This window comes from Tupaia chinensis, unplaced genomic scaffold (assembly GCF_000334495.1).
Source record: "Tupaia chinensis unplaced genomic scaffold, TupChi_1.0 Scaffold000318_1, whole genome shotgun sequence".
Classification (NCBI taxonomy): Eukaryota; Metazoa; Chordata; class Mammalia; order Scandentia; family Tupaiidae; genus Tupaia; species Tupaia belangeri.
Window position 1 is genome coordinate 5,112,750 of NW_006159811.1, and position 13,920 is coordinate 5,126,669.

At 41.7% G+C, this 13,920-nt stretch overlaps 1 protein-coding gene across 1 annotated transcript in view; it reads right to left on the reverse strand.

Moving 5' to 3' along the window:
* FRAS1 (Fraser extracellular matrix complex subunit 1) overlaps positions 1-13,920 on the reverse strand; it is a 321,939-nt gene that overhangs the window by 199,193 nt on the left and 108,826 nt on the right. The window contains 1 exon segment of the mRNA XM_027773018.1: positions 12,973-13,116. Within this exon segment, the coding sequence (XP_027628819.1) occupies positions 12,973-13,116 (144 nt within the window).

Genomic DNA, 13,920 nt, shown 5'->3' on the forward strand with positions numbered 1-13,920 from the left:
CATGCCTGTGGATCAGGTGGCCAGCAGGCAGAGGCCAAGGAGGGTCTGGAAAGCACCATTCTATGCACTTGAGATGAAAGCTAGTGAGAAAATGGAATAAAAATGAAGATTGTGAAAGACACTGAGGCCCTCAGTGGAACAAAGAGACGAGTAGGAAAAATAAAGAAGGGAGGAAGGAAACAGAGTGTGTGGTCAGTAGGAGTAACTGCTCGGAGAGACCAACTCAGGAAGGCGGGGGCAGAGGGGTTCTGGGGCACAGTGGGGGAGCTCCTTTCTCAAAGGAAGGAAAAAGAGGCGAGTAGACAAAAATGTTTGAAGCGAGTGAGGTTTGTGAGTCTTTTTAGCAGATACTGTTCATTTATGCGCAAAAAGGAAGCAGCCCTCCAGAGTGTGTGTGGAGACTCAGCTGAGATTTGAGTGGAGGAAGAGGGTACAGAGTGCATGGAAAGACCACGTTGGGCAAGATCGCAAAGCATCAGAGAGATCAAGAAAATGATGGCTGAGACATACAGAGAGGGCCTCATGGGACTGTGGTCAGGTAATGAGGCCAAGCTCATGAGGCAGTGGTCACCTGTGTGCCCTCTGAAGTGGCACTGTGTGGATAAGAAGCCTGGCTCTACGGCCTACTTGCTGGGCAACTGGGTAAAAGGGTTACTATCTCTTATCCCAGTCTCATGGCCTTTTGAAATGGAGAAGATCCTAACCCACGGGACCCACCTCCTGAGGTTGCAGCCAGGATTAAATGAGATAATGTATGCAAAAAGCTGGCACATAGAGAGTACTCACTAACATTAGTTATTCATCTTTATCCGCAGTGGATCCAGTCAGAACTGACATTGATACTGGTTATACATGCAAATAAGCTACTGTGTTTGCCCATCACAAGCAAACCAGAGACTTAGATGTGTAAGAAAAAGTAGGTAAGTACAGCCTTGGTTTTACTGTCTTTAGTACTGATGAAGGTAGTCCACGATTTTAAATGTAGCTGTGCACTTTTTTTTTTAAGAATTATTTGGACTTTATTTAGTTATTCACTTTCATTTGACCAGAGAGGGACAGAGAGAGAGAGAGAGAGAAAGAGGGAAAAAAGTTGAGAAAGCAAGTCGCCAGGTCTGGAACTTGAACAGTGGTCAGCCATGTGGGAGTCCAACGCCCTTAACCACCACGCCACCTGCTGGCCCTTCTCTGTTCTTTTCTTTTTAAAGAATTACTTATTTAATTTTATTTATTATTATCATTATTTTTCCGTACACTATAGGTCACATGCACTTACTAAAGAGAGAATGAGACAGAGACAGAGAAAATGAGAAAATAAGCTGCCAGGTCTGCTATTTGAACCACAGTAGGCCACGTGGGAGTCCAGTGCTTTTAACCACCATGCCACCTGCTGGTCCCTGTAGCTGTGTTCTTTAAACATAAACCTACAAAAGCCTTCTCTGCAATTCAGACCCTGGCCCACAGTTCTCACAAAGACAATAGTAATCCTGACTTCACTGAGAAGCTTGAGAGTTGAAGTTCAGAAGTAAAGTCTTTCTGTCACTGCAAAAGCTAGGTAACGTATGGTTTAATAAAAATTACATGAAGGAGAAAATACAAGTTCTTCCTTTTTAAATTTAAGATGGCCTCAATTTTAGCATAGCTCATGTTTTGTTTTGTTTTGTTTTTCCTGAAACAAAAAGCTCAAAGAGAAGAAATGCCTTGAAATATTCAATCAACCCTCAGCAGCGAGTGTGGACTCTTAAATAAAATACAAGTTGGGAGAATAAGGAAGAGACAATCACTGAAAGTTCTAGAGACTGGATATGCAATTCATAGTTCAAACAATAGGAGATAGGGTGACAAGATGAGAAATAAGAAAAGAAAGTGCATTACAAAAAAGAAGATAAGGAAAATAAAGAAGCAAGTGTTAAAAAAAATAGAAGACACGAGAAAATTGAAAGTAGAGAGATAAAAGAACAAGACCAGATGGAATGAAGAGGAAAGTAAAAAAGATAAGAACCAAAATATGATTCCACATAATTATCATAGATGATGCATTAGAAGGGGACTAGACTAGACAGTAGAATACCTTACTCGACTCCTTCATTTTCCACAATATTTCTTGAGCACCTTCTACATACTGCTGGGTTGTCAGGAAAGTCATGACACATTCTTGCATTAAAAAAAAACATAGAAAAATATGCCATGACTTTCCCAACTATATAATAGGTCCTCAACTGAGCTCTTAATTTCCTGGTCAACAAAATGGGAATTGCCTAATATTCCCAATTCTGCAGGAAGGTCTCCTGGGAAATCAAATGAGAAGAGAAGTGAGAAATGCTTTGAAAATGATAAAAACACACAAAGCACCATTATTACTATTTTAAAATAATTATTTTCTTTTTCTTTCTTTCTTTTTTTCTCTTCCTGTCTTTCTCTCCCCTCTCTCTTTCTTCCTCCCTCCCTCCCTCTCTCTCTCTCTCTCTCTCTCTCTCTCTCTCTCTTTCTTTCTTTCTTTCTAATTTGACCAGAGAGGGACAGACTGAGAGAGAGAGAGAGAAGGAAAGTGAGAAAGCAAGTCACCAGGTCTGAGACTCAAATTGCATTCAGCCATGTGGGAATCCAATGCCTTTAACCACCAAGCCACCTGCTGGCCCCTATTATTATTTTTCAAATTATTTTATTTATCATTATTACTATTTTTAAATTTGCTACAGGGCACATGTACTCAACAGAGAGAGAGAGAAGGAATGAGGGAAATTAAAAAAACAAACCACCAGGTCTGGGACTTGAACCATGATTAGCCATGTGGGAGTCCAGCACCCCAAACCCGACACCATCTGCTGGTCTCCCATTATTGATATTAACAATAAGATGGAAAACATATTTAGTCGCAGGGGTAGCCTTGGAAGTCATATTGAACCTACCACAGACCAAGCACAAAATCTACCTCCTAGTTGTTATCTCCTCGGCCCACAACAGGAAATGGCCAAATTAAGATACACAATCATCACAAAATGCTATGTAGCTACTAAAAATGACAAATTACCTGGATTCTTCCAACATTTGCTAACATATAGAAATACAAAAATTAAAGTGATATTTTAGGGGAAAGAACGAAGTAATATGTATCTGTTGACTACAGTTACCAAAAAATTGTATGTATGAATACACTGATTAAATGTGGAGTGATATAAATGATAAAAACTTGGTATCCATTAATACTCTTTAAAATTTACTCATTTAATAAGAAAAATACAGAGTAGGAACACATGTCCACGTGACAGTCTTAATCAGCTTTCTTAGCATTTAAAACAGTCCAGCAAGTTTGGACCAGCAGGTGGCATGGAGATTAAAGCACTGGACTTCACAGGGCCAACTGCACAGTTTTCGTTCTGTATCCAACAACTTGAAAATCACATCAGGCAAATGTGTGTGTGCCCAAACCCCCAAAAGGAGAATGGAGAAGGGATTGTGGCAGGGCCATCCCCCCCAGGGGGAGATTTCTCACTCTCCTTTCCCCCTCCACCCTCGTTCTGTCTCTGGTGCATGCACATGGCCTCTAGCAAAAAATCTAAAATAATAATAATAATAATAAACCAGACTAGCAATTCTTGCAACTTTTCCTAATAGTGCTTCTCCACGCCACCTTACATGTCATCATTGCCAATCAACACCTTAATCTACCAACTAAAATAATAATAATAATAATCCTGACTCCTTACTGTGCATACTCAGTTATACTTAGCATCACAGAGAACAACAACGTGGATTGTACCACAGAGCAGATTCTGGAATCCTACTCTCTAGGTTCAAATTTTTGCTCTGTCACTCCCAACTTTTGTCATTTTGAAACAGTTACTTAAACTCAGTTTTGGTTTCCTAATATGCAAAATGGGCATAAAATTAGTACCAACCCTGGAGGATTCTTTTGAATGTTACATGACAAATATGTTCATAACAATTAGCACAGGGCCAGCTCCATGATGTCACGAAAATGCATTGCTCCAGAGAAGCCAGATCCCACATGGCAGCTGTAGTTCGAATCTCCAGAGTCGGGAGCCTGAAACACCCCAGGCATGTGTGCAAACGCCCAAGATCTGCCAGGCTGGAGGACTAGAAAAAAGGATCTTGGCATGACTAGTCCTTGGGGGACCATCTCTCTCTCTTTCTCTCTCTTTTTCACCCTCCCCCATGTATACATAAGCTCTCCCATGAATAAAGAAATAAAAATAAATAAGAAAATTTTTCTAAAAAGAAAAGCAATGAATGCAGTGCTTTTTATATAATAAGCCCTTGGAATCATCAGCTATTATTAGATGCCCATGAAAAGATCACTCACAGAGAACGTGAGCTCGTCTGTGCCAAGTGCTAGGTAATTGGTAGAAACAACCAACATAGTAGGAATTACAACTTCGGAGATGCCAAGAGGAAGCTTGGCCTGGAAAGGAAGGAGTCTGGGCCAGACATTGAGAAATAGATGCGTAGCATTCTAACCATGGAAATAAGACAGTAAAACTGCTACAAGTTTAAAATTTGGGCCTCTTTTCTTCCTTTCCATTTATAACCACGGGAGCAGCTACAGCAAGACTTAGGGCAGTGCCAAGCCTCTCTCCTGCACAATGGAAGCTGCTGTAAAACAGAACTGGTGCTCACCCCTCTGCCTCGGGTCACCGTGTCTGGAGGCAAGAGCGGGAGCACTGGCTTGCATAGGGCGCCTTCCCAGGGTCTGAGTTATGTTCAACTGCACAGGCCTTTCTTTTCTTTTCTTTTTTTTTCTTTCTTTCTTTCTTTCTTTTTTTTTTTTTTTTTTTTTTTTGCCTCCATTTCTCAGTGCTGCAGTTATATCAACTTATTCCCAAATAAAGATCTGTTGTTCTTCTAACATGAGCTTTTAGACTTTTCCACCAAAAAATTTTTAGGGTCCTCATTCCTTCAGAAAATGATGATAATAAATGGAGAAATCACGGATGGGTCTTAAGAGATTTTTTTATAATCTGAAGAAAAATGTTAAAGTGGTGGCAAACACTCATGTTCTCGGGTTGCCCCTGTGCCTGCCAAAGGAGCAAAGAAGGGAAGGAGGGAGGGAGGCAGAGAGAGGAAAAGAAAAAGAGAAAGCAATGAAGGTCAAAGCTGGCAGGCCAGCCACAATCAGTTCACAGGTTCATAGTCTCATTTTGCCTTTTCAGAGTGCCAATGAATGCTTCAAAATATCAATGTCAGGGCCAGTAGGTGGCATGAAGGTTAAGGTGTTGGTTCCCACACAGTCAACTTTGTGGTCAGATTCTCGGACTTGGTGGCTTGAAAAATCACTCTAGGAGTGTGTGTGTGTGTGTGTGTGTGTGTGTGTGTGCCCAAAATCCCAAACAGAGACTGGAGGAGAAGGGACTGCAATGTGGCCATGCCCCCAGGGGCTGATTTCTCACTTTCTCTCTCTCCTCTCTCTCCTTCTGTCTCACTCTCTGGTGAGCATAGGCTCCCTATAGCAAAAACTAAAACAAAACAAAATCAACATCAGTTAGTTCAGGGCTTCCCACAGACTATTCTGTGAATCACTGGCTAGCTCTGTGAGAGACCATGACAGAGGGGAAAAGATTTCGGTGCAATGTCTGGGCAGTGACGTCCAGCCCTTTCCACCTCGAAGATTCGCAATGTTGGGGGCCAGCAGGTGGCATTGTGGTTGAGCACTGGACTTCCACATGGCCAACTGTAGTTCAAGTTCCAGACCTTGAAATTCATGCCAGGCACATATGTGTGCATGTCCAAAGTCCCAGGAGGAGAAAGGACTGCAGCATGGCCATCCTCCCTGGGGGCTCATTTCTCACTTTCCCTCTCACTGCTCTCTCTCTGTGTCTCTCTAGCAAGTGTATGCACCCTACAGCAGGAAAAAAGAAAGAAAGAAAGAGAGAGAGAGAGAGAGAGAGGAAATGAGGAAGTATCCTCTAGTGGGGTGGCCACAATGCAATCCTCTCTCCTCCATTCTCCTCTCAGGATTTTGGGCACATGTGCATATACACGAGGCATGTTTCCTAAGCTGCTGGGTCCAGGACTCAAACCATGCAATCAGCCATGTGAGAATCCGCCCACCTTAACCACCACACTGTCAGGCTGGCCCTCAAATCTGCAGTTCTAAGGTTCTGAGAAATCCTGAAATATAAACAATTACCTAATTTTATTTAACCAAATGATGTTCCCAAATTCATTTGGCCAGGAATCTTTTTTGTGAGTAATATTAGGTCATCAGGAAAGTCAAGACGTACTTTTCTACGCAAAAATGTGTCATGACTTTGCCGATGACCCAATACCTACTAACCATTGCATAGACTCGAATTCCATGGAAAACAATATCAAATGTTCAGAGAACTATTTCTTTACTTGTCTTTTTTTGTTTACAGTCTTGCACAGATTTGTGAGGAAAAGTGAACCAGTATTTTAAAAATTACTGTACAAATAATAACAAAATTTTAATCCCTGCCCCCCAAATTGTACCATCCTATCACATCAAGTATTTTAATTCCTCCGGTCTTTCCCTTTGTAATATTATTCTCTCAGTATTATCTCTTTTCTACCTAACAACTCAGAGATTTAGTCATCCTATTAGGCAATCGGCCACCCTCAATACATTTTTTTAAAAATGCATCTGCATTTGAACATTTTCCCCTTAGGTTTTTATCTAAGAGTTTTCCTTTCATTTTTCTCCATCTTCTATGAGCAGAAGAAAACTTTTAATCAAGAAAGACAAATGGAGATAGCGCCTGGCTTTGGCATTTTTTGATAATGTTACTGAGATATGGGGGGGGAGGGCCGGACTTTCAAAAAAAAAAAATCTATGAGAAAGAAACCCTGCTTTCTGCAGCACTTAACCATGTCTCCCGCATCTTAGGTGCTCCTGCCTCTCACCTAGTTCATTTATCGTTGTTGGAAACTTCAGACCTGGTCTAAATCTCCTAAGCTCTCTATTAGTTTTGATAGACTCGGAGGGAAAAAAATGCCACACGAATGACATCTCCATATGTGGGAGCACATTGAGGTTATTGGACCTGTTCCCAGGATGTGTTTACTCTTGTCTGTGTGATAGATTAGATGTAATTTTCTTTTTTAAACAGCTAAGTACAATTAAGAGATCTCCGACGATGATTTGAGGTACTGAACAGAGAATAAATTCTGCAAGTAAATCCTACTATGCTGGAAGACACCAACACAGATAGATGGGGAGAGTGGGCCCATCTGAAGAGCTGCCAATAGCTTAGCCTTCCCGAGGACAGTAAAGTACATGCCACTCCTGGCACAATGTGAGGTGGGTTATCTTTCACGTTCTCTGTCATCGCTTGGCTTTCCCTAACGCCTTCCTGAGTTTCGGTATAAGTCATCTAAACATTGAACGACGTTAACTATCACATAACTAAGGCAACACTTCAGTTTAAAGAAAAAGAAGAAGAGAAAGAGAAAGAGAGAGAAAGAAAGGAAAGGGAAAAGGAAAAGGAAAAAAAGAAAGGAAAGGAAAGGGAAGGGAAGGAGAGGTGAGGAAAAGGAAAGAAAGTAAAAGAAAAGAAAAAGAAAGGAAAGAAATTGGCCCAGTTACAGTGGTATGAGTTGGACGCTGTTGCTTGGCAAGCTCAGGCCACATGGGAGGTGTGGGTTTAATTCCCAGATCACCATCAAAAGCCAGGTGTAGTGATGTGTGCTTATAATTCCAGCTACTTAGGAGGCTGAGGCACAGGGACTGTGGCATAGACAGATTCTATCTAAAACAAACAAACAAACAAACAAACAAAAACGCCTACACACAAAATTCCAGGACTTTAGGTTCAAGGTAAAATTTAGATAGATGATAAGCTCCAGGTAGCTATGGTAAGAAACCTGCACACTTATACCTTCAACCTGCTGCTGAACAACTACCCAGGATGTCAAACTCTTACCCAAAATTCAATCCGTCCAAACCCTTCCAAATCCAAGTGCATCATCTTCCTCCCTGCCTCTGGGACCTATTCCTGCCTGGCAAATGGTACTCTATGAATTAACTTTCTATGATCAGAAACTTGGAAATTATCTACAAAATTCCCTCTCCTATAACCTGCAAGGCTGAGAGATCACCAGTTTCTGTTGTTTTTATTAGGTTGAACCATATGAAATTGTCACTCTAACTATTTTGGCCCCCAAATGGCAATTTTACATGAATCAACCTAGTACATCATTAATGACTGGTCAAGCCATAACCTCTTCTCTTCATCCCTTCAACAAATTCTTGGTTAAAAAAACTTTACTGTCATTTGGATTCCTGCAACTATCTCCTAGAGGTCTTCCTACCATAGTCAGCCATAGTCAGGCCTTCTTCCAAGTCATCTTCCACAGATCCTTACAAAAATGCTACTATGACATTCCCTGCTTAAAAACCTCTAAAGAGATCCCCATAGCCATGAAGACAAAGTAGTTTCTTCTTAAACTGAGTATACAGTAGGATATCCTGGGCCTGCTTAAATGCACTTCAGCTCCTACCACTCCCATACTCAGGGCTGGCTCCTACTGAACTCTTTGTGGGCGTCTGAACAGATAATATCCTTTAGCCTATCCTGTGGAATGTTCTACCCTCCAAATCTCCAAACCCTTATTTACTTCTCATTCACCTGTCAAAATCATCTCTGTTGTGACATGATCCAGAAAGCCTTCATTCCCATTCTCCACACACACACATATACACCTTCCAGCCCAGGGCAGAGTCATGGCCCACAGGTTTATCTCATATCCTGCGCCGTGCTCAGAGTATACAGCTTTATCATATCAGACACAAATCTTGTTTTGTTATGTGCTGAATTGTGTCTTCACTAATTCCTATATTGAAACTCTAACCTCCAAATTCTCAGATTGTGACTTTAAAGAAATAATGATTACATTAAAATGAGGCCATTACGTGTGAACTCTAATCTAACTTAACTGGTGTACCTATAAGAAAGGGAAACTAGGATATACAGAGAAACACTAGACGTGCACGTGCAAGAGGGATGACCATGTAAAGAGGCAACAAGGCAGTGGCCATCTGTAAGTCAAGACCATGGAGAATGGGGCCAGCAGGTGGCATAGTGGTTAAGGCTCTGGCCTCCCATATGGTCAACCACTGTTTTGGGTCCTGGATTTGGTGGCTTAAAACTCACACCAGTTGCATGTGCATGTGTGCCCAAAATCATGAAAGGAGAATGGAGAAGGGATTGTGGCATGGCCATCACCCTGCCCCTGGGGGGGGTGTGTGTGATTTATCACTTTCTGCATCTCTGTCTCTCTGTCTCTCTGGAGAGTGCATGCACCCTATAGCAAAAAAAAAAAAAATAGACTACAGAGGAAATCTACCCTGCTGGCAACTTGATCTTGGACTTCCACCCTCCAGAACTGTGAGAAAATAAATTTCTGTTGTTCAAGCCACCCAGTCTGAAATTTTATTGTGGCAGCTCTAGCAAACTAATAAACTTTCTTCACTAAACTGCATATTTCTTTTACATTTGTTTTAATTGCCAAAGGGTGCAAGCACTCACTAGAGAAAGGAGAGGAGAGGGAGAAGCGCCCCTCAGTGAAGTGTGGTCATGCTGCAATCCCTTCTTTTCTACTTCTCCATCCTGGTAGGATCTAAGGCATTCTCCTCCTTCCCCCAAATATGCCTGACATGTTTTCTCAAGTCACGAGATATCAACTGTAGTCGGCCATGTGGGATCCATTTCCTTAACTATTAGGCTAAGGGGTCAGCCTAAACTGTACATTTCTTATGTGCAAGTACCACATCTCATTCATCTTTGTATTCACAGAGCTCAGAACAGAGCCTGGGTTTAAAAAATGATAAGTCAGTAAGGGAATGACAACATTGCAACACTACATAGAGAAGTGGAGTAAGCTAAAAAAGGCATCTATTTGATGAAAAAGCAAAACTCTGGAATCAATACACTTCCCCCAAAGTTCAACAGTTGAAATCACTGGTTAAACTATAATACTATACAACAGTTTTGATTCAACAAAGGATTTCCAAGCACCAGAGAATGGTTACTTTATTTAGAACCATCACTTAATACACCTAATCCCCAGGACAGCCAAGGTTCGTTGTTTTGTTTGTTTATTTGTTTGTTTTGTTGTTGTTGTTGTTGTTTTCTCCCCCAGCTATTTTACTAGGACCTGCTCTTCCAAGGCTAGGGACTCTCACTTAGCTCAGTCCCATGACTCTAGTCTAATGGTCTCCTATTAGCTTTACAAAATTAATGTACCTCCTAACCACCTAATTTACTATCAAAGAGTGTTCTGGACATTGGAGAGAACAGAGCTCATTAAAAATTAAAATTTTCCAATCTCCTTATATAAACATTTATTTATAAAATATGCCTGAACATAAAAGTTTTAGGGTCCACATGCAGAATAGATTGGTAATAGAAAAGCTATCATAAAAGGTACATATCAATTTCTACCTCTTGCCCAGATTCATCAGTTTGTAGACATCTTGCCAATAATATACCCTTCGTCAAGTTGCAGTCATCTCCAAAACTCTCATGACCCTACTGCCTGTAAGATCCAGTCCAAACTTTTGGCCTAAAACATTGGGTTCTGTATACTCTGGTTCCAACTTAAATTTCCCAAGCAGTTAATCTAATATGCTTTAATACTAACCATGTTCATCATCCATTTGACTGACTCTTTGGCCATGAGTGGTCCATATTCTTTAACTCTGGGCCTGTCTCCTAGTATAGACTCCTCAGAAAGCCCATCTGACCTTCCCTTTCTAGCTATCTTTCTGAAGTATTTCCATTCCCCTCCACGAGTTTTCTATTTCTTATTCTCCCTACTTTGAACTTTGATAGCCCTTAATACCTGTTGATATTACTGTTTATCGATTGCTTTGTAATATTTGTCAACTGTACTGATGTCTTTGGCTTATCTCCTGAAGATCTTTGTGTTCAAACAGCAACTCAGCACCTTGTGCTCAGTGTTTCTTAGTAATTATCCACTGAGATGCTTTGACCATGTCAGGAATCTCTTAGTTCTCATCATAGCTGCCCCTCCATATCTTAAAGTGAGAATAAGTAGCTAAACTCAAGCTTACAGACTAATACCAGCCCCTGCCATCCCTAGATTCTCCTTTGGGGGAGAAACTCCTTTGCTTACTTCCCAAAACAGTCCTGATTACAATGGCAGCACTTAGTAATAGAGTCACAATCTTCTGCTGGTAAAGTTTCTGATTACTCTGAAGCTTGCTTCTACAATGTTTGCAGTCTCTACAACTGAGTTTCTGCTCTCACCCAGCATTTTGGGGCTGGAGTCCTGTGCTCTATAGTTCAGTCTTCTTAGGGTCTAGATCTTGATGCTCAATGACTTGTCATTAGTTAAGGCCATGTATAAAAGTTAAAAACTACCTGAACTATGATGCCACCAGCCACCCTTAGAGCACTGCCATTGACTTGCTGTGCCTCCCCCCCCACTTCCACCACCATCACTGCCACCATCACTACCACCACCGCCACCAGGTTGGACAACTGAAATATCAGCTATCCCAGACCGAACAGGCCTGCTGGGTACTGGGATCTAAATAATTTGCCAAACCTCTTCCCTGCCCAAAGACAAGCCCCTCACCCAGGTTAATCCCTCTACCTGCATCCCCTGACAGGTTCCAGCTTTCACACTTTTCCCATTTGTCCAGTGGCACCCCAGAATGCCTCTGAATCAGTGCTTGAGAGTAAGGACAACGGCTACAAAGGCTAAGTTTCTCCTATTTGAAGAAGTGGGGGAACCAGTAGTTAGCGTAACGGCTATGTTGCTGGACTTCCATGTAGTCGACCGCAGTTCGCGTCCCGGACCCGGTGGCTTAAAACTCACGCCGGGCATGTGTGCGTGCGTGCCCAAGATCCAGAGAGGAGAATGGAGGAGAAGGGATTGCAGCGTGACCAACACCCCTGGGAGGTGAGTTCTCGCTTTCTGTCTCTCTATCTGTCTCTGTCTGTCTGGCGAGCGTACACGCCCTATAGCGAAAAACCTCTCAAAAAAAAAAAAAAGAAGTGGGTCAAGAAATACGCAATAACCCATTAACATGGAAATTCCTCTCTCTAGACTGTAAGCTCTTGGTGGCACAGTCACTGTCGTACTCATCTCTTTCTGTATTCTGGGCTTCTGAACTTTACTAGGGACTCAAAAATACACATTTGTTGTGTGAATGGAGAGATGAGCACAAGTGATGTATGGCTCCAACGCTGTTTAAATTTCAGACTATGTTTTCTTTTTTGTTTATTTATTGTTTTGAGATCAGAATTTTAAGTTGAGGACAAAAAAATCTCATCTCCTGAGGCAACAACACGCTTTTAGGTTAATCTCCCTGAAATTTTGTGCCTGAAGCTGATGGTAAAGGTTCTCTCTAGTAAGAGACATGAGATAAAACAGACAAGAGGGAAACAGACTTTAGAGGGATTATTTTGAAAATATATTTTGTTATCTTAAGACAAAGTTGCCAAATGTATACAAAGGTACTATTATCATTATTTATTGTTTATTGATATGTGATACAAAGTTTTTTCGGGCCTTCGAGACTATTATCAGTTTAATTTGAATCCACAAAATATTTATTAAGTGCTCAATGGAAGTATTACGACATGAGACAAATGTCTCTTTTTTTTTTAAGAAAGATTTTTGCAACAGGGCACACGCGCTCACTGGAAAGACAGAGACAGAAAGTGAGAAATCACCCCCTTAGGGGGATGATCGTGCCAGAATCCCTTCTCCATTCTCCTCTCTGGATTTTTGGGCACCCACTCATGCATGCCCAGTATGAATTAAGGAATCCGGTCTGGGACTCTAACTGCAGTCAAACCATGTGGGAGTACAATGCCTTAACCACTACGCCACCGGCTGGCCCCCAAATATCTCCTGTTAAAGCGCTCATAATCTGAGCACCAAAGTCAAGCCTTTATGCCTGGAATAAACAAGCCCAGAAGCTGCTCAGTGATTTCTGAAGATTCCAAAGGAGGTTTCACTCACCAGCACAATATCCCACGAGGTTGAGGAACTGCTCTTCCTTGCAGCTGGTCTTGCAGCTCCCACTGGTAAGAGTGACATGAGGGTGACAGGAGATACAATCAGATTCCAATGGCCCATGGCACTGCCTGCAGGTTGGGTGGCATTCTGTCAGAAAAAATAAAAACCAGGATGGGAATTAGCACATAGCATACAAATGCTCCAAGACTTCAATGCCTATTGTACATTACATTAAGAGAAGACATCAAGCTCTAAACACTCTGGAATATTCCTGAGCAAACCTAGCATACCCTTAGACCTGGCCAAGAGACTGCCTTTTTGGTGATAAGAATACTGTCTGTGAATATAATATAGGATCTTAAACTATAAAAATTTGAGTAAATAATCAGACATCCTAGAGGAATCAGCATTCCATCCCCATCTGTGTGAATAACGACGTTCAAATCAGAGTCACGAAGCAGAAACATGAGTGGTAGGACTCTCCCACCCTAAAATACAATGATTCAAAGGGAGAGCCAGAGAAAGAGAATAGAGAGACATCTCACTTTCCAGAAATTCCTGGCAGACCAAGGGGGCAATACCCAGCAAGTGATATGAAATTTCTCACTAGAGTCAAATGATGACAGCCACTTTCCCTCCAGGACACCACCTGAATGCTTGTCTTATCAGCAATACGTAATTAAAATGCAAAAAAAACAGTGAAGTCCTCTTTCTGGAGGTTATCGTGAGCTGTGTCTGAAGCTCAATTCCTTAGACAAAGTTAGGTCGAAGCTATCTATGTATTCCCCAGAAAACCACCAAATTAACAAGAGGTAGTACACAGAAAAAAACACAAGTGAGTCACGGTGAGGTGTAAGCAATACAGATAAGGATGGCAGGGAATCAAAGAAGGTGGCAGCTGTGGCTGCATGGATGCTGCCAAACAGGCAGCAGGCACAAGCCTGTGAAGGC